Raw genomic sequence first — 24,900 nt, 5'->3', positions numbered from 1 at the left:
TTTTCATTCTTCTAGGATCATGTGTTTAACTTTTGATGCTTTTACCAAATCTGCTCCTTCAGTTCTTCGCCTTTGGCTCTTTATGTCTCTGCTTGAAGCTTTCCCTTCCATGAAGATGCCTCTTGTTGCTCTGATGTCACTCAGCAGAAAGCTAGGTGACTTGATAAAACTATATTAAGAAAGATGCTATTTGGCAGAGGCATTACTCCCTTTCAGTTTTACCTATTTTTTATATTGTTATTGTAATCTACATTTTAACAAAAATCTAGGTAGTAAATGTTCATGAATCATATGCAGCTGGAAAGAGAGAATTCTGGGTGAAAAGTTTTTTGTGTTGTCTCTTGAGTAACTATGGATTTTTATGACTAATGCCATTTCTAGTACTAAGATGTCAGTCAGGGAGTTGGAACTTTATCCTGGGGATGAAGAGTAGTTTATCAGTGGTGTTTCTGTAGGGAGGTGATAAAATTAAATACATGCCTGAGGAAGGTTATTCCGTCTAGAGTGGGATAACGGTTTGGAAGGAGACTGGAGGAGAGACTGGTGTAGCTTCACATTAAGGATGGTGGAGACTAGATTTAGGGCATTGGCTTGAGGACTGTTGGGATGCTGCAGCATAATTAAAAGACAAAAACAAATGGCTTTGGGCATGGCATGGCTGTGGAGAGTAAAGGAAAGGGATACTCTGGGAAGAAGAAATTTTCCTGCCTTGGGTACTGGGGAGTGGATGATGCAACACAAAAAGAACAATATAACTGAGAAGCAATATATTGGAAGGTGGAAATGATGGATTCTATTTTGAACTTACTAAGTTTGAAGTACCCAAAGGACAGGAAAGAAAATGACATCTCAGTCTCTTATCCTGTTACAGAATTTTATCACGAGACCAAGAAATGTTTCCTTATGTCGAAATCAAAATTCATCGGATTTTACTCCAGCCTGTTTCCTTATCAATATTCAGTATCAATCTCAAGATATTACCCTCCTCCAGTATTGTCTTTCTAAGGAAGTAATATTTAAACTAAAGGTTGAGATGGGTGGGGGATCCCAGCGGTGAGAAATGTGTGTTCCGAGAGTTATAAACAATGAAAACTCCAAATTTCCTGTTTGAATGGGATGTCAATCTCATTGGGAAAGTGGGAAAGGAAAGTAGATGAAAGAAGAGGCTAGTAACTTTCTTCTGAAACTGCATCTGCCTAGCAGCCCAGTCTTGATGTTTATTTGAAGTGGGATGACTAGAATCTGGCTCTTTCTTCTCCTAATAACATCCTGTCTAAACACATATTTTGATTCCTTCTACTCCTTCTAAATAGTAGTTCAGATTACTCTCTGTCCTTTTCCCCTATGTTATTTTTCTTTACGATCACTTATTACTACTTTATATCGAGCATTGATTTTTTTAAAAATTAGTGTATATTTTCTGTTTCCAAGTGTAACCTCCCTGAGGCCAAGCCAAGGACTTCTATTCATTGTCCTGATATATTGTGGTCAGGTTTCTTTCATCTTTTCTCTTGTTCTACATCACTCATTTTATTGAACTTTTACAATGTCACATAAAAAAAAAAAGACTGTTCTTAGATAATTTGTATCAGCGTATAGTCACAGTCCACCAGCAGGATGAAATGAAAAATATTATTTCAAACTTTTCCTAAATAAAAATAGCATTCAGCTGCAACATACTTTTAAAGCTGATTTTGTTTGAGATTTGAAAAGCTTTACCAATGTAAGCATTGGTATAAAAGAAAGACTTGATAAACTGATTCTCAGCATAAATATTTCTCCCTAATAGCCTTAATTATTTTTAATGTGTGTTTGTCAGACATTTTATTATTGTGCTTTCTAAGGTTGCAACGACTTGCTGAAGTTAGAGATGAATGATCAACACACAATCATTTATGATAACTTAACCTTCTAAGTTTATTAATATTAATCTTTTATATTTCCTTTTCTTGTAGCTTTCTTCTGATTAGAATTTAATATAGAGAATTTTATTCATGTGAACGCTAACCATATTTGAATAAGCTGTGCGAGAATTACAATGTAGTACTGCTGGATACAGAATGATTCTTTTAGACACCAAGACTAATAATTTTTAACAATATCTAAAAACATTGTAGGAAAAGCCTGAACCATGCTGGCACCAAGGACAGACAGGCATGAAAGATTAATGTAATCTTGCATATCATGATGCACATTCTTACACAAAAAATCCATCTGCAGTGTCATGTCAGTCAGCAGAAATCTTTGATGGGTGGATACAGCTGGGCTGTCTCTTCTGGCAGAGCTTCCCTAGAAAATGCTAAATGTGGTTGGGAAGCTTGGTGCCATCTGCAGCGTGCCAGTTTATCCTGTCTTCACTGGCATTTGCAAGACTGCGTAGGGCATCATGACTGGGGAGATGACGATAGGGAGTGACAGATTCATTTCCTTGGAGAATCTGGGCTCTGGTGGACCAGTGTGCCACCCTCCTCCTTGACATTGGGTCTGTTATCATTGTTGTTGGCTTTGCTTCACATTTTCGTGTCCAACTCCTCTTTTTAGTCTAGCAGTTCCCGATACACATTCTTCTAGTATGTAAATCTTACACTAACCTTTCAGCTAATTTATTCATGTAAGGTTGCCAAAGCGATTTAACATTGACTATTTGATGCCAGCTAATATGCCTTATTTTCAAAATACTGCTGCTCCTCGGCTTCTGATTTAAAGGAAATGTGTCTTATTTCGGGGACACTAAACAGACAGGCACCAAGATAAATTTTCTAACTGCTCTATGTGGGATATCCCCAAATGACTTATGTAGTTGGAACAAATATATGACCCTCTTTTACATAAAGCGGTAAAACACATCAGGCAAGTAACACTTAATCCTCTTTCCCATGATTAAAATAAAAATATTCAAGAATAAATGTTGTTTTACGACCTGACCATATGTTTATCATATTATTTAGCCAAACTAAATTAAAAAGTGTAGATCATTTGTTTAAAACTTTCACCCTTTTCTGTTTTTTTTTTTTTTTTTTTTTAATAGTAACCGAATATGAAGGACATGCTCTGTCACTGCTAAAAGAATGTGAACTACAGGGATTTGATGGGTAGGTTCTGTTATTAATCTAGATTTGTCGTATAGCTTATGTTATTAAATGTTTTCATTAGTCTTTAGCCACATATTTGGGACCTATAATTTTTAAATATTTTCTTTCTTTCTTCCCTTTCTTTACTTTCTTTTCTTTCCTTTTTCTTTCCTTTCTTTCTTTTTTCTTTTCTTTCTTTCTTTCTTTTCTTTCTTTCTCTTTTTGTATTATTTATTTTATTTTGGTTGGGGGTAGAGGTAATTAGGCTTATTTATTTTTAGAGGAGATACTGGGGATTGAACCCAGGACCCCATGCATGCTGAGCTTGCGCTCAACCACTTGAGCGAGCCCCTCCCCACTTTTAAAATATTTGTGGTGTATGTAATTAGGCTCTGTTTCATTCATATCTGTGTAATAACAATTATTGATAGTGATAATACATCATGGTTGTCTACCTACCTCTCAGGATTGGGCATAGGAGAGCAAAAGGAGGAATTTAAATATAAATACTGGGAAATCACAATGTATTATCTTATACATTATAACCTAATGTGCGTATATTTGCATCTGTAGTCCTTAATTCTTGGCTTTAACCATGTGAGTATCTAGAAAAGCATTGATGGAAGATATTATATTGGTCATATGGCATAACTATACTATTATTCTCTTCTGCAAATTTATTGATAGTGTTAGTAGCTACCCACTGGTTAATTTGGACATGACTGACTGAGGGTAAATGCGTTATAAAAACAAATATATTCAGAATGAATGAAAGATGCTAATTTTACTTATCTTCTATAACTTAGTGGCTACCAAATAAGTATTTATTCACAGTAGGCTTTAGAAACTGTTGTTTGCAATACATTGCTAGAGTGTGTAGAAATTGTTCACTGGTATGCAACATTAGAAACAAGGCAAGTGACATATACCTTAATTGACATTTTAAAAAATGAGGTGAATCAATTTGCTAAAGTGCCAGATTGATGTGCAAGACTAAAAGCATATTCTTTTAGGGAAGGTTTTTTGCAAGGGTGAATATTTCAGAATTTTAAAAGGTGGCAGGTATGTGAATTGTTTATGTCCCATGTGGATGGGCAGGGGTGTTGGGGGACAACAGACTCTCAGTATCAGGAAGGGTAGCTGGGTCTTTCAATTGAAGTGAAAGGCTTTACTCTTCCCAAAGAACTATTAGAATGTTTTAGCAAGGAAAGTGATGTGATCAAAATGGAGCATTAGCAGGGTTGTTTTTCAGAAATGCTTAATTTTTGGGGGGAGGGGGTGACAAAAAATTATTGGACGAAGAATAAAGTTTGGTAAGTAAAACATAATTTTTGAAAAAGAAATGTAATTGAGAGGAGTAAATCTAGATGGAATGTTATATAAATATCGAGCATGAAGAACATGAGGCAGGAAATCACTTTAGAGTTTTATACTTAGAGCTGGACAGTTTGATTAATAGGCTACATTTAAGAGATTATCTTGTAAGCATACAGTTTAAGAAAAGTAATTGGGGGGATTATGCCTACCAGCTACTCACCTTAATATGCTGCATGGTCCTGAAACACAGTTTATGAGTATACAAGAGTCGTGGCATTGCAAGAAGTCCTTGCTTCAAAACATAATTATACAAAGAATAACAGATATTATAGGTGTTAGACCTGGTCTTGCACATGAGCATTATGAAGTATTCCAATAAAGGTGGTATCTGTAAGTGAGTTCTGTTGGTAATTATACTATGCAAAGATCAAGAAGAACTTTGCAGAATGAAGAAAGACTATTGTGTAAGTGCAGTAGAGTAATATTTTCCTCTTTACCTGAACATGCTCAGTTCTTGTTCCTGCCACACAGCAGGGATTGTTATGTTGCATTGTGGCACTACAAGATATATAGATCCTTTAGTTATCACCGACATTTTTTTTAACCAAAGAGTTTGTCCTAACCTTTATGTGAATTGGGTTCCTGTGATTTAACAGTTTCTAAACTCCATGGCATGCTGTTTTACTTAGGATTTATAATAATTTAAAACTTCTATTGAAAGTCATCTAAGATCCTTAAAATAGCGCATTTACTGTTTTGAGCCTGGTCTTTCCAGTAGGAGCCCAGTGGTGGTTGGGATAACTATCTTAATAAAATGGTCATTTTAAGTCACTCTACTTAGAATGACATAGAGAGGTGTATGAGTAGAACAATGGAAATATCGTTTCTGTAGGCACTTCCCAAGAGCAATTCTCTAACAAGCAGAATTGTTTGAAAATAGAAGGTGCTACATTCGCGACTGCCCTATTTCTGAACCTGTTCAAAGAGTGGCTATAGGAGCGTTCTTTGAGAAATAGATACAAAAGACTTACGGATGGGATAGGGTAACCCCAAGATGCTACAGCATTTTTTTTTAATGATAGTACTGGGGATTGAACCCAGGACCTTGTGCATGCTAAGCGTGTTCTCTTCCACTAAGCTATACACCCTCCTCGCTGTAGTATTTTGATGAAGGAAGAGCTCATGTTCTTTCAAGAGCTTGAGCCTGAAGCGTCTCTGCCTGCCTCTAGTGGAGCTGCTGATAGGGAGTGGTAAGAACATCACTTAAAGGTTTCTAGACACAGACAAGAGGGGTTAAGATCCAAGAAAAATTCTATTGGTATTATTCAGTAATGCAAAATGATTTAATAAATAATGTTTAAGAAGTGTTATTTGCTAAGATTTTGGAGTCTTTTTAATGAGTTGCATATGTTTGTGTGAAGACACATTGGGACATATTCCCAACGCCAACAGGAACAGTGCATCAGCACTCACGACAGCTGGTGTGAAGCTCCAGTGTGTTCTAGCAGACACTCTCAGACGGGCTGCTGGAGCCTGAAGGAGCATCTATCTCCATACTGTCCCCTCTTTATACTGGGCCTGAGGAAGAAGTTTTGTAAAGGCAAAAGAAAGAGTAATATTGGGTGCATAGACGTGAAGCAGTAACAGTGGGATTTATAAGTGTGAAGATGATTAAGCTAATCTGTAGCTCTAATGCAATTATAAATTTATTAATATTTTCCCCTTTTGTTTCACAGTGTTTTTTATTTTAGTTTGAATTACAGTTTATTTCTTTTAATTTCATCGTTAGCTAGACCCATGAGAATCTAGACATTATTTGGCTTACACTGACGTTTTATCACCACTGTGATATCTGTATTACTAAAGTTAAAAAAAAAAAAGTATCTCTTTTCAGAAAAGAAAAAATTTAAGTCAAAAATCCAGTAATACATTAAACATTTCGGTCATGATATTGGTTGATAGGCAGTTACACAAACACCCATTTAAAATGTTTTTTTATCACTTTTTATAAAGAGAAATAAGATAATTGTCCCCCAGTTGTACTTTTCTAGATAGAAAAGTTCTACTTGGCATCATTACAAGGAGTTTACTTATTCTCAAAACACAGGGTGTATCACATGCAAAAGTTTTATGTTTTAGGGTAACTCTTAAGTGTGATTAGATTGACTCATTATAAAAAGTTGGTTTTTTTTTTTGCCTTGTTATATCCAGGCTTTTATGATATGTTTTATTAAGTATATTCCCTAGGTTGAGTAACTGTACCTGGAGATGATCTGAATGATATAGTAGTTGTCAACATAAATAAATATGTTCCTAACTCATTTAATTCCACCGTGATTCTTCTGGTAAACTGATTTCCTAAATAAGAAAACTCTCAGAAGTCTGTTTTCATTAGGTTTATATATAGGAAAGGAGTATAATATATCAAATAGTAGTGTAATTTCTAAGGCCAAATTTTTTGTTTCGAAATCTCATTCTGTAACTTACTATGGGATGACCTTGGGAAAGTTGTTTAATCTTTTTATGTCTTAGTTTTCTAATCTGTAAATTGGGAGTAAAAGTGTTGCATAGTTATTGTTCAAATTAAATGTTAATACCTGGAGAGTGCTGAGAACAGTGTCTGGTGCATGGGAACCATTCTCTACATGTTACTTTACTGTTATGATCTTTTATAGTTTCAAAATATTTAACATAGGATGTGTCATGACAAAATTTCAAAGGTTTTGTAGCAGAACATGTTCATGAAAAGGCCATGTCTCCTGACTCTTGCATGAGTTACCAGGTACACAGTGCTACAACTGGGTGCAGGATGCCAGGGGTCAAATGTCACCATACTGTATGGTAGAGGCAAGTTCTTTGTGCTAAGTTAGATGCTATGTTTGATGACTTTATGTGCTCCTTTTAGGTCACACACACCTCAGCAGATAGAAGGCATGGGTCTGGGAGTTATAAATAAGTTCATAGACTGTTTGGAGATCTGCTCATAGAGGTCTTTGAAATCATAAAGATAGGGTTCGAATCAAACCTTGGCTTCTCCATTTTTAAGATGGGGCTAAGGCCTACTTCACAGAATTCTGGGGATTTAATGGAAAAGAGCCCATGTATCACCTGACGTGAAGTTGGTCCTCAGTGGATAGAATCACTTTGCTCTGCATCAGTGGCCATGTAGTTGGCCCCTGGAATCAGTTAGGACATGAAATAATACCCCTAGCCAAAAATGACCTGGGTCATAGCCCATACCCTGGAGTTTCTTCTAATGAGGAGGAGTCTGGATCACCCGGGCTACGTGCAGCCATTGGGCTGAAGTCCAGTGAGGGGCAGGGGCTGGAAGGCTGAGAGCAAGGTGGAGAGGGAACTGATGCGAAAAGTCTTCTCAGCCTCTGGATTCACCAACTTCTGGAGCTTCCTAAACTTAGGGAGCCAGTAACCCCTGCTGATTCTGGCCCATAGGCTGCTTTGTTTGGCACATAGAGTTTTTAAATATATTGAATGCTAGTTGCTAGTATTTATAAACTAGGAGACTTATCCCCAAACCAGGATCTGTGGCTTCTCTAGAAAAACCAGAAGCGGTGGTCCCCTAAGCCTGCCGCCTGGACACTGGGCTTGGGTGGGGGCTGAGATGCCCCCTCCCTCAGATGGAGCAGATTCTTCCTTTCCTGCTGGGCCTTGGGGGTCTTCGGTTGTGACACCTGCTCTCAATACCACAAAATCTCTTCCTTTTGGTAAATTGATGAGATTTTGATACTTAAGATTATTTTGCATCGTTTAAATATGAATGATGATGAGAAAACATCTGGTATCTTGTATTACTTCCATGGCTTCCGACCATTCCTATAGTATACTTATCATGAGGTCTTAAGAAAATATTAGCAGTACTGACGAGGGTCAAAGGGTAGTAACACTGCTCTTAAAATGCCGTATTGCAGTAACGTTCAGGAGATGAAAACCAGTTCAGGTGTGCAACGACCATTCATATACTCGTGATAATTAGCAGTTCCTTAAATTAAAGCTTCATATTTTACATGATTTTTATTGCTGTTCTTTCAGAGCTATATTGAAAATTAGCAGGATTTTATGACTTTGGCTTGTGTTAGTTAAATGAATTACAAGGACTATTATTAACATAAACAAAATGAGAATAATATGCTTTGGGATATTAACAGAGCAAAATTCAGGTCAGATGTGAATTAACGTGCTCAAGTGTTTTAATGCCTCCTAACCCACTTAAAAATACTGTGTCTCTGGGGTAGCATGTAGGTATTATATTTGTGAAGTAAACTTTATCAGTGCAGTGCTGGTATCTTCTCATCCATACTAAAATGTTTGAAGGTGTGTGTAATGACGCGCATAGAATATATAAGATTAATATTTTAAAGTCTAAATTTCACAAATTATTACCAATTTTGCTAATGTTTTGCATTGTTTCGCTCAATTTCTTCTTTTCCAGTGTTGTCTGTGTTGGTGGAGATGGGTTCGCCAGTGAAGTAGCCCATGCCTTGCTTCTTAGAGCCCAGAAGAACGCTGGGGTGGAGACAGACAGCATCCTGACTCCTGTCCCAGCTCGACCTCCACTGGGTGTGATACCAGCAGGCAAGGAAGGGGCCACGGATTTGCTAAATGGACGCTCTCCCCAGTCTTTCCCTGTTTTTCTTTCAACCCTAGACAGTGTCACGCAGAGTTAAACACAGACTTTGAGTCAGGAAGACCCATTCTTGGCATCTCTGCTAAGCACATGTGAGTCTTTGGACAAGTTATTGAATTTCTTTGAGCCTTATTTTTCTAATCTGTAAAAGCGAGATAACACTCGCTTTTCATTACATTCACTTCATATGTTCACTTCATTACAAGGTTATTATAGTGTTGAATTAGGTAGTATATGTGCAGGGTTTAACACATAGTTGAGCAAACAATAAATGAGACTATTATTCTACCTTCCTATATAAAGGTCTAATGATCACACAGTCCCAGATAGGAGATTTCCAAACAGGGCCACTCCAGTCAAGCTGCTTATGACTTCATATGAGGTAGAGTGTGGTAAGTCAGCTCCCTTAATTGAAGTACAGACGGATGACTTGGAGAATGCAGCAAGGCTCCATTCTGACTGCTGTCTCCCCGGCAGCTAAAACAGGACCTGTCACAGTGAACACCCAGTAAAGCGGAATGAATAAATGCAAGGAAGACATTATGGAGTAAATACCACATGAAGTAGACTTAGAAATAGGTAGGATCCCCTGAAAGATGAGAATGAGTTCTTTTCTTGGCTGCAAAAATAATAAGGGCAAAAGGCAGGAATGTTGAGGAATTGAAAACAGGCCATCTGCTTGGTGATATTGGTGTCAAATAGGCCCAAGCTGCGGTGGCTCCTGGATGGCGCAGGAAGAGGTCTGAATAGCACTTGATAAATAGTAAAGGGAAACGGGCGGTTTCAAGCAAGGGAGCCACCTGCTGGGAGTCTGTGCAAGGAAGATTCCTGATTAGGGGAAGGAAGTAAGAGTGGAGGTCGGAGCCAGGGAGAGGAGCTGGAGCAACACTGGGATCCAGGAAAGATGACAGCATCTTTTGCACGTTTCTTATGTTACAAAGTCACTCCTCCCAAATTATTATTTAAACAAACAATAGTGGAGGAAAGTGATTATTTCTTTTCATTTTAAAACATCACACATTATTATCCCTATAAGAAAAACAGAAACAATTACAGTTGACCCTTTAACAGCATGGGGGTTAAATCCGCCTGCAATTTATAGTTGGCCCTCCGTTTTCCTCTGCATCCGTGAATTCCACCAACTGGGGACCATGAAGTGCTGTGGTATTTACAACTGGAAAATACCCATGTATAAGTGGACCCACTCAGTTTGAACCCGTGTGGTTCCAGGGTCAACTGTGTTCTTTCCTGTGAAAATAGAAAATGGTGGGCAAGGTTAAAAAGAAATCAACATTCTATCCATTTGATAACCACAGCTATTTAGGGTGGATTTCAGTGTGTTTAGTACTATTGACAAAGAACAAAAGGTCTATTAGTGCCCTTTTAGAGTAAAAAGTCTTTCACAAAAGCAAGAACTTAAAAGTAGAGGGAGATTCGGATATGTCCTGATAATTGTATAACTTACTGAGAAAAATCTGCTAGAAAAACAAAATGCATCAAGTCAAAAAGATGCATTTGGGGCCACACTTCGACCTTTCAGTGTCATTTTAGTAGCGCTGTCTGTAATGGTGGAACTTTCTCAACATTTCCCTCCATGCAAAGTGGATGTGCTTGGGTCACTGTTTGTTTCCCTTAGTACTTACACCCCTGAGGTCACTCATCAACTGCAGTGCATCAGATGTGGAAAGATAGGTGTCCTCACAGGTGTGCATTTGATGTAACGTGAATAGTTAGCTATAATAATTGCTGGCTATGCTGACTTTTTAATATGTAGCTCAGATTTTATAAAGGAATAACACTGAGTTTTATTATCATTGTATTTTTTAAGTGTATATCTGATTTTGAAACTCTTTTTTCTATGCAGAGGCTGTGTAGAAATGCCATTTGAATACATTTCATTGAGAAGATACAGCATGTTGCCAAAACTTTGGTGGTTGTACAGGAGTTCCAGCTTATGGATTTCATCTCATAGAGGGAGGAAGTCACATGCAGGATGTATTTCATGTGAGGACTCTGTGCCTGGTCAGGGCTTTGATGGAGAATGGGAACAAGAGCTAGGCAGGAAGTTTCTAAGCTGAGCACAGATGACAGTCTGCCTTTAAAACCATTTGCCTCCTGGAGAGAGACACCCAAGGGAGAGTGTTTAGTAAATTACTCCACTGAGCCAACAGACTAAGCCGCTGAATTATGGTCAGACTCAAATGGATCAGATGTGGGGAAGCCTGTATTTGAACTGCTGGCCATTAGCAATAGCGTTTGTTGCTATGGGAACTGGTGCTAAGGAACTGTACAGAGACATTCCAGTTAGAGGGTTGGGGGGAGGATAGAGAAAAAAAGCTGAGAGGACATAAAAATAAAAAAACAATCCAGCTGTTGTAAAACAAGGCTCAAGCCACATACTGATGACTGGGAACCATATATTCCTATAGAATTCACATAAATAAATTCATGCTTTCCAATCAGTTTGAGGAGAATAAAATATTGCCAAGGGACTGTTAATTTCTCTGATATTCCAGGCAAAGAACCAGAGTGTAGGTGCAGTTTTCATGAGCATTTTAGATATGCTTGAGTAGGAAGTCATTACATCACATTTATCTGTTTGGATGTGGAAGACATTAACAGCCTTATGAATATTCATGGTGTCTGGTTAATTAAGTTAATTGTTTTGCAGAAGTGCTTGCACTTCCAAGGACAATTTTTTTCCTTTTTTTTTTTTTGCCTCTAGTTTCTGTCCAGTTCTTCCATCCGTAATGCTTTACATGAACTGCTACTTCTGTCCTCACTCACTGGATGTGGCACATTTTAGCAGGTTTGGGGAGGGGGCGGTGAACAGAGTTTCTGGGACTGTTAAGAAAAATAACTTTTCAGGCTAATTAAAATGTTTACCTCGAGGTAGAACATTTATAGCTTTGGTGAGAATGCTAAAATTACAGTTTTTATTTATGTGAGCAGCACGTTCTTTTGGCATGTAAGTATCTTTTTGGATGAATCTTTTTTTTTTTTTTGCAGGAAATTGTACTCTTTTAGATGAGTCAAATGAAAATATGGAGCAATCTCTAGTTTCATAATTTTGCATCTACTTTCCTTGTGAACGTTCCTTTTTTAAATCAGAGTATAAAAACGTTCTTCAGATGAAGGTAGAGGTTAAGCAGGGTAGAAGATAACTCAAATGATTTTCTGACTTCTGGTCATGCCTGTCATCACTGCCCAGGTCAATGGAATGAAAGAAAAGTTGCAAAGCCTGAGAAGATATAAAAATCAAAAAGCAGTCTCCAGCGTTCTAAGTGGATTTGTGCTTGGGCATACTTGGCATACGTCAAACTCACAGGGAACAAACAGTCTTTATTTTCTTGAGTCATGATATGTGTCATTCTCTATTGCACATGACAACATGATATTATGTTTTTTAATAACCTTTCTTGAGGTTTGCTTTTATGGTCTTCTCCTAATTACCCATAGTAATGGAGGCAGTGTATTTCATGGAGTGCTGTAATCCATCGATAATCCGAAATACCTCCCTCTAATTATGTGGCCTCCTTCAGAACCTCTACCATAAATCTGACTTGGAAGCAGAACAGATTGATTTGTTTTCTCTTGTTTTCCCCACCCTTTCCAGATTAATTAGCAGTGAGATGGCCAGAGGGCAGGCTGTAAAGGGTCAAAGGATGATTGGAAAGGCCTAGGTAATTGACTCCTCGTAAAGACCCACTGAGGAACAGGTTTCTGGACCACTTGTTCTCAGACTTTAGGGTGCATACGAATCACTGGGAGAACTTGCTGAGATGTGGGCACCTGTGCCCTGCTCCCAGCCATTCCTTCTCTATAGGTTGGAGATGGAACCCCAAAATTTGCCTTTTTAACAAATTCCCAGGTAATGTTGACGCTGCTGATCCTTGAACGACATGTTCTGGAGGAGGGGCTCTCCAAGTTCCTGTGCATATGCATAATCTGAGGATCTTATAAAATGCACACTGTGACTTGTTAGGTCTGGAGTGGGGCCTGAGAATCAACCATGTGATAAACACCGATGTGTGGTCATTGCTGCTAGACTGGGCGACATGCTCTGAGTAACGCGTCAGAGCATAACTACCTTCTGATAAATCACTTAAAACCAGTTTACCAGTTGATTAAGGTGGACATTTCTTTGCATCGATAACATTAGAGGTCTGGAAATCATTACTGCTGAGACAGGTACCTCATGATTATTATTGTTTTAATGACAGACAGTCTTGCTTGATAATGGCTGAGTTGCCTCAGCTTCTCCAGCTGAGCAACCCAAGCACACATCAGTTCAAAGTGACAGAAATCAAGGGGATCACTTACGACCACACAGGAACGTTCCTAATGTGCAAATCCAGGGGACTAGCCGTTGCCTTGATAGCTACAGTGCACAGTACGTCCCTGCTTTCACAGCCCTCGGCTGTCCCTGGACTTACATCAAGAAGAATTGTAGCTTCTTAATTTTAAATCCTTTTTACCTCCCGGGAATGGCATGGGCTAACTGCTACTTTCCCCTTGGAAAGCAGGCCTTTACCCCAGGATTTCAGACACACAAGTTAAAGGCGCCTGACTTGAGAGAGCTCTTTCTCTGTGTAATCTGGTGGGGAAGATCCACGTGGATCTTAGATTCTCCCAATGACTATGGAAATCAGAAATCTATAATGTCTCAATACAGATTCTCATACTGTGGCAAATACCATGGAATTAAATATTTTCTTCATCTAGGATATCCTTTTTCAGGTAATAGAGGAGATCTCCGTCTGGTTGAGAGCTTTAAAATGTATTTAAAGCATATCTTTTGAACTATATAGTGATTTTTTTACTTTCTCCTTAGTTGTTGGTTGGGTTTTTTTTTTTCTTCATATTTATGTATTTGTTTCTGCTCTCCAGAGCCATCCTTCTGCTGCTGGTGCTCATTTGGTAAAAAAAGTTAGAAGCCTATTCATCAAAGTTGGATGGAGCAGACTTTGATATAGCTAGCACTTTTTCAGGTAGACAGTAGACATTCATGATGGAAGAAGCTGTGAGCAAGTAAATACTATAAATTGTTTCCCAATTTTTAAGCATATTTAAAGATTAAATAATAATTCAGTGGTCACTCAATGAACATCCATCATGTGAACAAAAACTTATAAACTTCCATTTAATTTTTCATCTGAACATTACATGGTGACATCGCTATAAAGTAAGAGCAAATGGTTAATTTAAAACATTTGTTACACTGATCATACATGTTTTAAAATTGATTTGACAGGATCCACGAACGTATTGGCACATTCTCTTCACGGAATCCCTCATGTGGTAACTGCAACTTTGCACATTATAATGGGTAAGAATTCTTCTAAAGGAGTTCATGTTTTATAAGGGAGTTTCTGTTTATATAAGGACAGCTCTTTTATTTCTGTCAAACTTGTCTAAGACAGATTCTTTGTCTCTCAAAGCAGAGGAATATTTGACTAAAAACCAAAAGTCAATTAGACAAAGCTTCCGTCTCTGGACTGCTAATCTTTTCAGAATACAGGTGCCATAAAGAGTAGTAAATGGAATTTTACCGTAATCTTGATAGAAAAAAATAATGATTAAGATCACAATTTTACAACCAGATCAAGAACACCCATTTATACTGTTGAAATATATCAGACACTGTTGTTTGTACCAAAACTCTAGGGCTAGTTATTAAAAGAAAGAAAAAATGCACAAGAAAAAATTTTTCAGGCAGTGTACTTCCACTAGACCTTTTATTATCTCAGCTGATGTAGAGAATTTACATTCAAATAAATGCAATGAAAAACTACTGCTAAATCTAAGTGTACTTTACATATGTACTTCACTTCTTTAACTGTGTTTTGCATAAAATAGCAAGAAGCTGCAAAATTTACTGTTTTGTGTTTCTTCCCATAGTACCTGAAAAAGTTCCAAATTGCAAACGGAATAGTTGTCGGTAAAGAGAGTTGAAGAGAAAGCGGGTTACTTATTATAGTATAAAGTTGCTTGACATTTTCTTCTGTAAAGAAATAAACATGCTTTTCTATGTTTGCCATTTTGACAACTGGCCTACTGTGTTTTCTGGCTGACTCATATTCAATATACTATTCAAGGGCACATACAACAGGTCGATGTCTGCACGTTCAGCACCACTGGCAAGTTTCTTCGCTTTGGGTTCTCAGCCATGTTTGGGTTTGGTGGAAGAGCTCTGGCTCTGGCAGAAAAACATCGATGGATGCCCCCTAACCAACGGAAGGATTTTGCTATAATTAAGGCACTGGCAAAACTTAAGTAAGTCTTTTTCTTTTTTCCAACGAAAAATTTCATATCCCAGAGTCAATGACTGCTAGTAACAAATTTCATTACATTTTAGGCCGGAGGACTGTGAAATATCATTTTTACCATTTAACAGCTCTCAGGATTTAGAAGAAAGGTAAGTTAAAAGCTCAAAGTAATACAGGTGTCTATATCGTTTTTTTTTAAAGCATAAAAGTTTGATATAAACAATTTATTAGACTTGTGATCTTTTGTTGTTATTCTGTCATGTTAGTGAAGAATATAGAATCACAAAGACCTACAGATTCTATTAGTCCATGTAGTTTGGTGTCCGTCTTCAGAAGTAACTATTCACTCCCTCCCTTCCTCCCTCCCTCCATCCATCCACCCAATGTCTATTTACTGAGTGCCTGCTATATGCCAGGTACTTTTTGGATCCAAAGAGCCAAAACGCAAACAAATAAACAAAACTCATAATTTTTGCCCTCATGAGAATTTCTAGCGTGTAATAAAAATATTAAAGCCACACAAAGGAAGTGCTCTAGTCTTTATAAACAAAATTGAAAATCATTGTTACTGATGATGCTACCTTTCAATGAATCAATACGTGATAAAGTAACAGAATTGTTCACATAGTTTACTGTTTAATCTAATGTTGGGTTCTCTAATTTTCTCATATTTAGTGGATGCTGTTTTTTGTGTGATGTGTTTTGTGTCTTTGTTTTGTTTTCTTACTTTTAGGAGGGCACAGGGATTTTCCAAATCGGGTGAGTTTGAAATGACCTCCTTGAGAACTGAGCCAGGCTCTTGTGACACTTTGCTCTGGGGACGGAGAGTGACGACCACTTCCGTTGCCTTTAGGCTGTGATGCTCAGTGGCAAATGATCCAGGGTCAGTTCTTGAATGTCAGCATCATGGCAATTCCATGCCTGTGTTCAGTGGCACCTAGGGGCTTGGCACCTAACACCAGGTTAGTAAGTGTTTTTATTGAATCATTGATACTTTGCTATGAATCACGTTTATCTTTCAGAATACCCTGGCTAACTCTTGGCTAGTTAGAATATTATCAATTTTGACTATATAATATTAGACATTCTGAAGGATTTGTCATCAGAGTAGCCTGAGAAGAACTGTTAAGCTGGAAAAGTGATCAGTTGATTTTTTTTAATGTCATTGAGGCTAAAATAATATGCCTTGGGTTTTATTGACATCACTTAATTGTGGTACTTTCTCCCTCTTTGCTTGCTTTATTTATTTGTTTATTTACCAGTCATTGAGACCATTATCTTTAATTCTAGTATCTTAAATGAGTTTCTCTGCCTTCCAATTTTAGTACAGACATAAACAACCTTAGCATGAATGGCATGTATGTGTGTATATGTGATACCTTTAATCAAAAGAAATATTTTAGTTATATTTGCTGTGCATAGTCATACATATGAATCTACTACCCACGTTTTCATGAGGCTTTTTCTACATCATTTTGTCCACAAGAGGTAGATATTCCATCTTTTGCACATTTTTTTCAAGCAATTGTCCATTATTGGTCTGAAAATCTTTCTCCCTTTCCTGTGGAGCACAGAAGAAAGGGTCATGCATGTTGTGTAATACAGTCACATTTTCCCCAGAAGTGGAATAAAAGAATGACTTATGGACATACTTTGGCAATTTATAACATCATTTTAATGATTAGTTTCAACTTCCCTGCAAAACATTTAACCTGAAGGATTAACAGCTGGCAAAGGGATTGATTTAAAATATTCTCCCTGGCAATTGATAGGAAGGTAAGAAAGAGGAAAATATCCACGTTTAGACAAGAGGAGAAACTACAGACTTTGACATTAAAAATCCAGATGTCAGGGTCCTCGTTAATTATCTCTAGTGCTGAAGCTCGAAGGGAGTATTTTGAAGCTTGTGTGATTTAGAAATTGAGCATGATTGCTTCCTCCCTACACCCTCAGAAATCCTAGCTTGCTGTGTGCCTCCCCCATGTAGTCTCCCCCACGGAAAGTGAAGAGCTGGGAAGCCACTGAGAGCTGTAGTCCACAAGTCTGGGCACACTGCTGCTCTAGCCCCCCCCCCATCGCTGACCCTCCCACTGGCTCAAGGACCTTCATGGGAGGTAGTCCCGCTCTTCTGGGAGCCCTTGCTTCTTGCCTCCTTCAAAGCTGCTCCAGACATTTTTCAGCTGGCCTGGAATTCCCCTGCTGAAGCTCCAGGTTCAATCAGCCTTGATGAATTTTTCAGAGAAGGACGATTAGTTAGAGATTTCTTCTGTGGACTGTAATCACACATGCCATTTTTGCAAAGGCCTTTCTGTTGAGCGAACCCTGACCAAAGATACTCAGAGATTTATCATCTGAACAATTCAGGAAAAGTGCACAGGAGTTTCAACTTTCTGCTTCATTTATTTTTTCATGATAAAGTATAATTTACTTCAGAATACCTCAGTGCAAGTTGCTGATAGGAGCTAGTATGTTTATATTCTAATTTTTCTAAAATTAAATGCATTAATATGTGTAAAATATTTATAATAGTGCCAGTACGTAGGGTGTGTTTCAACTACTAAAAAGTATTGAAAAGTGGACATATGAAAATGCTTTTCATTACAAGTGAAAATTAAATAATTTTTTAAAAAATGAAGGACACACAACACACTAATGTTTTGATACTGTTTATTTCCAGTCAGGAAGAGGTGGCATAATGGGTAAAAGGACCACTGGACCTGGGATTCAGAGCTCTGGATCAGGGTCTGATCATTTTTTTCTCTGAACAAATCACTTCAACTCGGGGGCTGCTTTCCTTCTACAGACATTGAGTGAATGACTGGATAGTCTCCAAGGTCCCTTACAGCTCGAACCTGAGCTTCCCTAAGATTTAAAGAGCTCTTTTGTATGTCATTGTTGTTATTCTTGGAATAACTACCTTTGCACTGAAATTGAGCCTAGAAGTCATTTGCACATATTTCTGCAAACTGCCTTCTAAAGCTCGATGCATCTGTGAGTGGCTTTTTGGCACTAAATCACACCTCCAAATTTACAGTCTCTTACATTGAACCAAACAGGCAAGATTAAAATGTTCAGCCATTTAACTGGACATGTGTGGGAGCATTCCCTCCAGTTCATCCATCCGAGGACCACTTTGATTTGTCTGTTTTCCTGTGTCACTTAGCCCTGCCCATAAATAAATATGTAAATCATGCTTTAGATTTTAAAAAGTGTTGTTGAACTAGTTGTTATGCCATTTGTATTTATTACCTATTTTACAATATGTCTTAAAAAACATACATGATTTCCCATTTAGAATCCCTAAGCAAATACAGTGGGTTTCAAATTATGTCTTGATATGTGAATAGGATGCCTGATGATTCATTTTTTAAAAAGCCCTTGATGCCAGGGCTTGCTGAAAAGGAAGTCAATTGTTTAATAAAATGAATTCAAAAGGCTGTGCCATTTAAAAGAAATAACACAGCAAGATAGGATTTAAGAATTTTAGGTAAATTTAATGTGGTGATGATTTTATCTAACTTGCCTAAAACTTCTAGTAAACATTGTTTGTTAGAAAGAATAAGAGTAATTTCTGATGCAATCTCTTAATAAACTTCTTCATATCAAATGCAAATATTTACTTTCAGATTAAACAATGGAAGTATGGCTCTTATAATTGCCCGGAACACTTCTCGACCAGAATTTATAAAACACTTGAAAAGATATGCAAGTGTCAAAAATCAGGTAGAGTAAATCATTTGTGTTACTTATGTGCAAATCTATTAGTCATGGGGAGAGAGATGCTCCCTGAGTTGACACAAGTCCTGCCTCAGAAGAAAGCTTTATTCTCTTCTGAATCTTTTAATTTTTTTTCCAATTTGTGTTTTCTTCAACTTTTGAACAATATCCACAAACAAGTATTAATGTAGACTGGCCTTTTTTGAATTGTGGGTTGGTGGTAACATACATTTTGTATATGTGTTTGCACAAAGGGAAAATAGAAAACGTAGGGTTATATTGAAATATGAAGGGAATTAAGGATAAAATTATGTATTTGGTTCTATTCAGAAAAAAGATGAATAAAATCTGAAATTTTTAGCCTCCTTGATTTTATGGCGACAGATTCTCTAAAGTTATGACCTTTGGATTTCCCTTTCATTTGAGATCTGTTTACTTACATTGATGGAAACAGCTTTGCTGATGATATATATTTTAAAATATACCACTTTTGTATAAACATCATTTATTTTATTCTAAACTAGAATTGTGGTGTTTGTGGAGATAGAGAAAATTGTATTTCCACTTAAGGGATTTGTTTTAAAGAGAAGCTATAGCCTTTATAAGCCATGTGCTTTCAGCAGATATTTTGACCCAGTTATTAGGAAACTGATCCAGAAATATGTGACTTTCTGAAATTATATGAGTCTTGAAGTATGTAGTATGCTTGAAAAACCTTATCATCTCACACCTTCTGAAAGATATAAAATTGTGCCTGGATGTAGTTGGGAGAGAAGGGATGGGAGGAGGAGTGTAAATCCAGCCAGTGACCAGCAGCTGAGTCTTGCTTACACAGGGAGCCATTGCAAGGCTTCCATTTTGGCTTTTTTTTTTTTTTTTTTTTTTTTTTTTTTATCAGTTTATACTTTCTAAGGCAGTCCTCCTGCAGTGCCAGTTCTCTTCTGCCTACAACAGGATTTGATCAGTGTCTACTGAGCAACCAACTGAATGAAATGTTTAGGAAATTATATCATAAAAATGAGATCTAGTCCTATTTTCCTGAAATTTAAATCTCTAAGGAGACAAAGAGAAAAGTAAATATAATGTAGGTTGTGAGCCTAAGTAGTAACTTAATGTATGTGTATCTGGAGAAATACAGTGATTTATTGATTTTTTTAACTGAAGTATAGAGTTGAGTTACAATGTTAGGTTAATTTCTGGTGTACAGCATAGTGATTCAGTTTTGCATATGTGTTCATATATGCATACACACATTTCTTCACATATTCTTTTCCATTATAGGCCATTACAAGGTATTGACTATAGTTCCCTGTGCTATACAGTAGGACCTTGTTGTTTATTTTATATATAGTAGTTAGTATCTGCAAATCTCGAACTCCCAATTTATCCCTCCTCACCCCCTTCTCTCCCTGGTAACCATAAGTTTGTACTCTGTGTCTGTGAGTCTGTCTGTTTTGTAAATAAGTTCATTTGTTTCCCTTTTTTTAAGATTCCACATATAAATGATACCATATGACATTCTTCTTTCTCTTTCTGGCTCACTTCACTTCAGATGATGATCTCAAGGTCCATCCATGTTACTGCAATGGCATTATTTCATTCTTTTTTTTATGGCTGAGTAATATTCTAGAGTGTGTGTATAAAAAACAACTTCTTTATCCAGTCATCTGTCAATGGACATTTAGGTTGTTTCCATGTCTTGGCTATTGTAAATAGTGCTGCTATGAACATTGGGGTACATGTGTCTTTTCCAATTAGAGTTTGGTCTGGATATATGCCCAGGAGTGGGATTGCTGGCTCATAAGGTAAATCTATTTCAGTTTTTTAAAGGAATCTCCATACTGTTTTCCATAATGGCTGCACCAAACTACATTCCCACCAATAGTGTAGGAGGGTTCCCTTTTCTCCACACCTTCTCCAGCATTTATCATTTGTGGGTGTTTTAATGATGCCCATTCTGACTGGTGTGAGGTGATATTTCATTGTAGTTTTGTTTTGCATTTCCCTGATAATTAGCAATATTGAGCATTTTTTCATGTGCCTATTGGCCATTTATGTGTCTTCACTGAAGAAGTGTTTGTTTAGGTCTTCTGCCCATTTTTGGATTGGGTTGTTTGTTTTTTTGTTATTGACTTGTATGAGCTGTTTGTATGTTCTGAATATTAAACCCTTGTCAGTCGCATCATTTGCAAATATTTTCTCTCATTCTGTAGGTTGTCTTTCCATTTATTTATGGTTTCCTTTGGTGTGCAAATGCTTATAAGTTTAATTAGGTCCCATTTATTTATTTTTGCTTTTATTTCTGTTGCCTCAGTAGACTGCCCTAGGAGAATGTTGATACAATTTATGTCAGAGAATATTTTGCCTGTGTTCTTTTCCAGGAGGTTTGTAGTGTCTTGTCTTTAAGCCATTTTGAGTTTATTTTTTTATGATATGAGGGAGTGTTCTAATTTCATTGACTTAAACATGGCTGTCCAGCTTTCCCAAGACCACTTGTTGAAGAGACTGTCTTTTCTCCATTGTATATTCTTATCTCCTTTGTTGAAGATTAATTTACTGTAAGTGTGTAGGTTTATTTCTGGGCTCTCGATTCTGTTCCATGGATCCATATGTCTGTTTTTGTGCCAATACCATGTGGTTTTGATTACTGTAGCTTGGTAGTATTGTCTGAAGTCTGGGAGGGTTATTCCTCTAGCTTGTTCTTTTTCTTCAGTATTGCTTTGGCAATTCTGGCTCTTTTGTGATTCCATATAAATTTTAGGATTACTTGTTCTAATTCTGTGAAAAATGTTCTGGGTAATTTGATAGGGATTGTGTTAAATCTGTAGGTTGCTTTGGGTAGTATGGCCATTTTAACAATATTAATTCTTCCATCCAAGAGCATGGGATATCTCTATTTCTTTAGTGATTTATTGATTTTTTTTAAAGAATATATGCTTTTTCAGATGTTGATAATTTTGTTTGCAACTTTATTATTTTTCTTAATCCAAAAGCAATACATGTTTATTGTTTATTTCTAAGTCAGAAAATAGAAACAAAATAATGTAAAAAGCACTCAAAATTCTATATTCCAAGAGATAATGAGTGTCATTACCTTGGTATAAATGTTTCCCAATCTTTTTCAATTAAATAAATATGAGAACTTAAGGGAGTAAGAACCTTAAGCAACTTACCCTGAGAAGCTGTATATTTATTTTAGGGAGGAACCAGTTGCACAGATTACTTACAGAAGTACTCTTTTGGAATTGCCTAAGTGGCAAACGTCTTAGGTAATTTTTGTAGACATTCTTTTTTCAATATGAAAGTAGCTATCTTCTGATTTAAAAAGTAACAGATGCTTACAATGAAAATAAAGACAAAGACATAGTAGTGCACATAATTCTGTATCTATAGGAAAATAACTTTTTTCAAAAGGAGACCATGTTACGCATGATATAACATTATTATTTACTCAACCAGTCATACCTTTTGATACAAAAACTATTGCCTCTGTGTGTTTGAGTGTATGTGTGTGTATGTGTAGGTCGTTAAACTTAACTGATTGACTTAGCTCTTTCCAAAAATTAAAGTCCATGCTATTGCTCTATAATTTTTTTGCAAAGAAATTCTAAAATGTTTTCCATAATGGTATATATTAATAATAACTGGATTTTGGGGAGAGGGTATAGCTTAGTGGTAGAGCATGTACTTAGCATGCACGAGGTCCTGGGGTCAATCCCCAGTACCTCCATTAAAATAAATAAACAAAGCTAATTACCTCCCCCCTAAAAAACATAAAATAAAAACAAAACAAAAAAATTAAAAAAAAGAATAATTGGATTGATTCTCAAGGTGACTGCTTTCAAGCAATGTTAATTTGATACATTTGTTTAAAAATTATAGACATACACATATACATATACATGTAGTCTCTCCTTCATGGTGACATTTTTCAAAAATGTAAATTGATATAAATGATACAATACTATAAAGACGGGATAAATGTAAGATCATATAATCTAGTGTCTATTAGTAGCAGTTCTGGTATCCAGGAAGGGAAATGCAACACTTCAACCTAAGGAGAGCAACAACCTAGGTCTCTGAACCATCTTTACCAGGCTGAACTGAATTGAATGTTCATGTATGTTAACAAACGTAGAACATCTTAAAAACCATCATTTGTAGGTGACTCATCTTGCCTTCCCCATCTCTGCAAAACAGATAGAAGGTTAAAATTATTCTTCAAGTCCTTTCAACTCCATCCTGCAGCAGGCTTTTGTTTTCTGTTTATACATTTCTACGTTTACTTCGACCGTCATTTTTGGTAGGGAGTTTAAAACCCTGAAGTGTTCTTGCTTCCCAGAGATTTGTTTGCAGTCTTCTTGTCTTCTCATGATACCTTTTTGTGGGTGATTTCATTGCCTCCCACTGCTTGAAGTACTATCTGAACTTTGCACACTACCAGGGGTTCTGCATTCTCGTCTGATCTGCGGGACTGCTGTGCCTTCCTGTGTGCTGAGAAGGTTAAACTCACAGGCATCTTGAGTCCAGCATGTCCGTTGTTTCCCTGACTGCCTTTCCCCCTGATGGTGCTCCTTCCGTATCTCTCCACACTGGGCAGTGGCACTGCTCTCCACCCATCCTGGAGTTACTCAGGGTCCCTCTCACTCCCTCATTCTTCACAACCAGTCCAGCAGTTAATTCAACCTTAATCCTTTCTTGCTTACAACAGCCTCCTTTTGGTCCTGCTGTTCTCTGATCTTGTTTTCCACATTTCCTTCTAGAGGGGTTTTTCTGAAACACATATCTGCCATAACAAATATCACAGACTGGATGGCTTAAGCAGCAGAAATTTATTTTCTCACAGTTCTGACGGCCAGAAATCTGAGACAGTGTCGGTAGTTTTGGTTTCTCCTAAGGCCTCTCCGCCTTATGGCTATGTCCTCACTTGGTCTTTTCTCTGTCCATGAACGTCCCTGGGGTCTCTCTGTGTCCCAGTCTCCTCTTATGAGGACAGCAGTCATACTGGATTGGGCCCACGCTAAAAACCTCATTTAACTTATTCTTCTAAAGACCTTATCTCCAAATACAGTTACATTCTGAGGTACGGGGGTTAGGACTTCAACATATAAACTGGGGAGGGAGGACACAGTTCAGCCCATAATACCATATATTGTCTGTTTTTTAAAATCATGTATAGGCATTTATATATTCTGCAAAGCAAATGCCAGAATACCAGTCCTGCCATCAATACCACCCTATGTTGAATGTTCTATAGTTTGTTGATCATGTCTCTGTACTCTTGGTTTCCTCTCTCCAGAGCTTCCTCCCTTCTCCTCCTAATTCTTCTGTGTCCTTTAAGACTCAGCTCAAGGGGGCAGTTCACCCAGCATCCTGAGCCTGTTGGCCTTTTCTCATTTCTCTCATTTAACTCTGCACTTACACCACCATGGTCCTTACCTCTATCCCAGTTTTAACTGTTTACTGCTCTTCCTCGTGCCTCAAACACACCCTCACATGTGATACCAAGCTCTTGGCTTCCCTGAAGTCCCATCTCACAATGTCTGTGGCTTCATAGGAATATATTTGCATAGATGGATGGATGGAGCTACATTTTGTGAAGTGTGCACGTGAAAACTGGTGAGGTAAGACAGTAGATTTCCTGGGGAAGGCCATCACTCCCTGACATTCCTTGACTTCAGGTGCATCACTCTAGTCTCTGATGCTGCCATTACAAGACGTTCTCCCCGAGTGTCTGTCTTCCCGTAGCATTCTTCTCCCTTCCAAGGACACCAGTCCTGGTGGATTATAGCCCACCCTAATGATCTCATCTTCACTTGATTATATCTGCAAAGGCCCTGTTTCCAAATAAGGTGACATTCACATGCACTAAGAGTAAGGACTT

The 24,900-nt window shown here is 37.5% G+C and overlaps 1 protein-coding gene across 1 annotated transcript in view; it reads left to right on the top strand.

Moving 5' to 3' along the window:
• The window catches only part of CERKL (ceramide kinase like), a 107,002-nt gene that overhangs the window by 79,417 nt on the left and 2,685 nt on the right, over nt 1-24,900 (top strand). Inside the window, exons 4-11 of the mRNA XM_031451758.2 lie at nt 3,029-3,092; nt 8,836-8,978; nt 14,285-14,359; nt 15,129-15,306; nt 15,389-15,448; nt 16,033-16,058; nt 16,153-16,261; nt 18,926-19,022. Coding sequence (XP_031307618.1) covers nt 3,029-3,092; nt 8,836-8,978; nt 14,285-14,359; nt 15,129-15,306; nt 15,389-15,448; nt 16,033-16,058; nt 16,153-16,261; nt 18,926-19,022 — 752 coding nt within the window. The remainder of the gene's footprint in view (nt 1-3,028; nt 3,093-8,835; nt 8,979-14,284; nt 14,360-15,128; nt 15,307-15,388; nt 15,449-16,032; nt 16,059-16,152; nt 16,262-18,925; nt 19,023-24,900) is intronic.

The sequence above is a fragment of the Camelus dromedarius genome, chromosome 4 (assembly GCF_036321535.1).
Source record: "Camelus dromedarius isolate mCamDro1 chromosome 4, mCamDro1.pat, whole genome shotgun sequence".
NCBI lineage: Eukaryota > Metazoa > Chordata > Mammalia > Artiodactyla > Camelidae > Camelus > Camelus dromedarius.
This window is presented reverse-complemented; position numbering and strand designations above follow the sequence as displayed.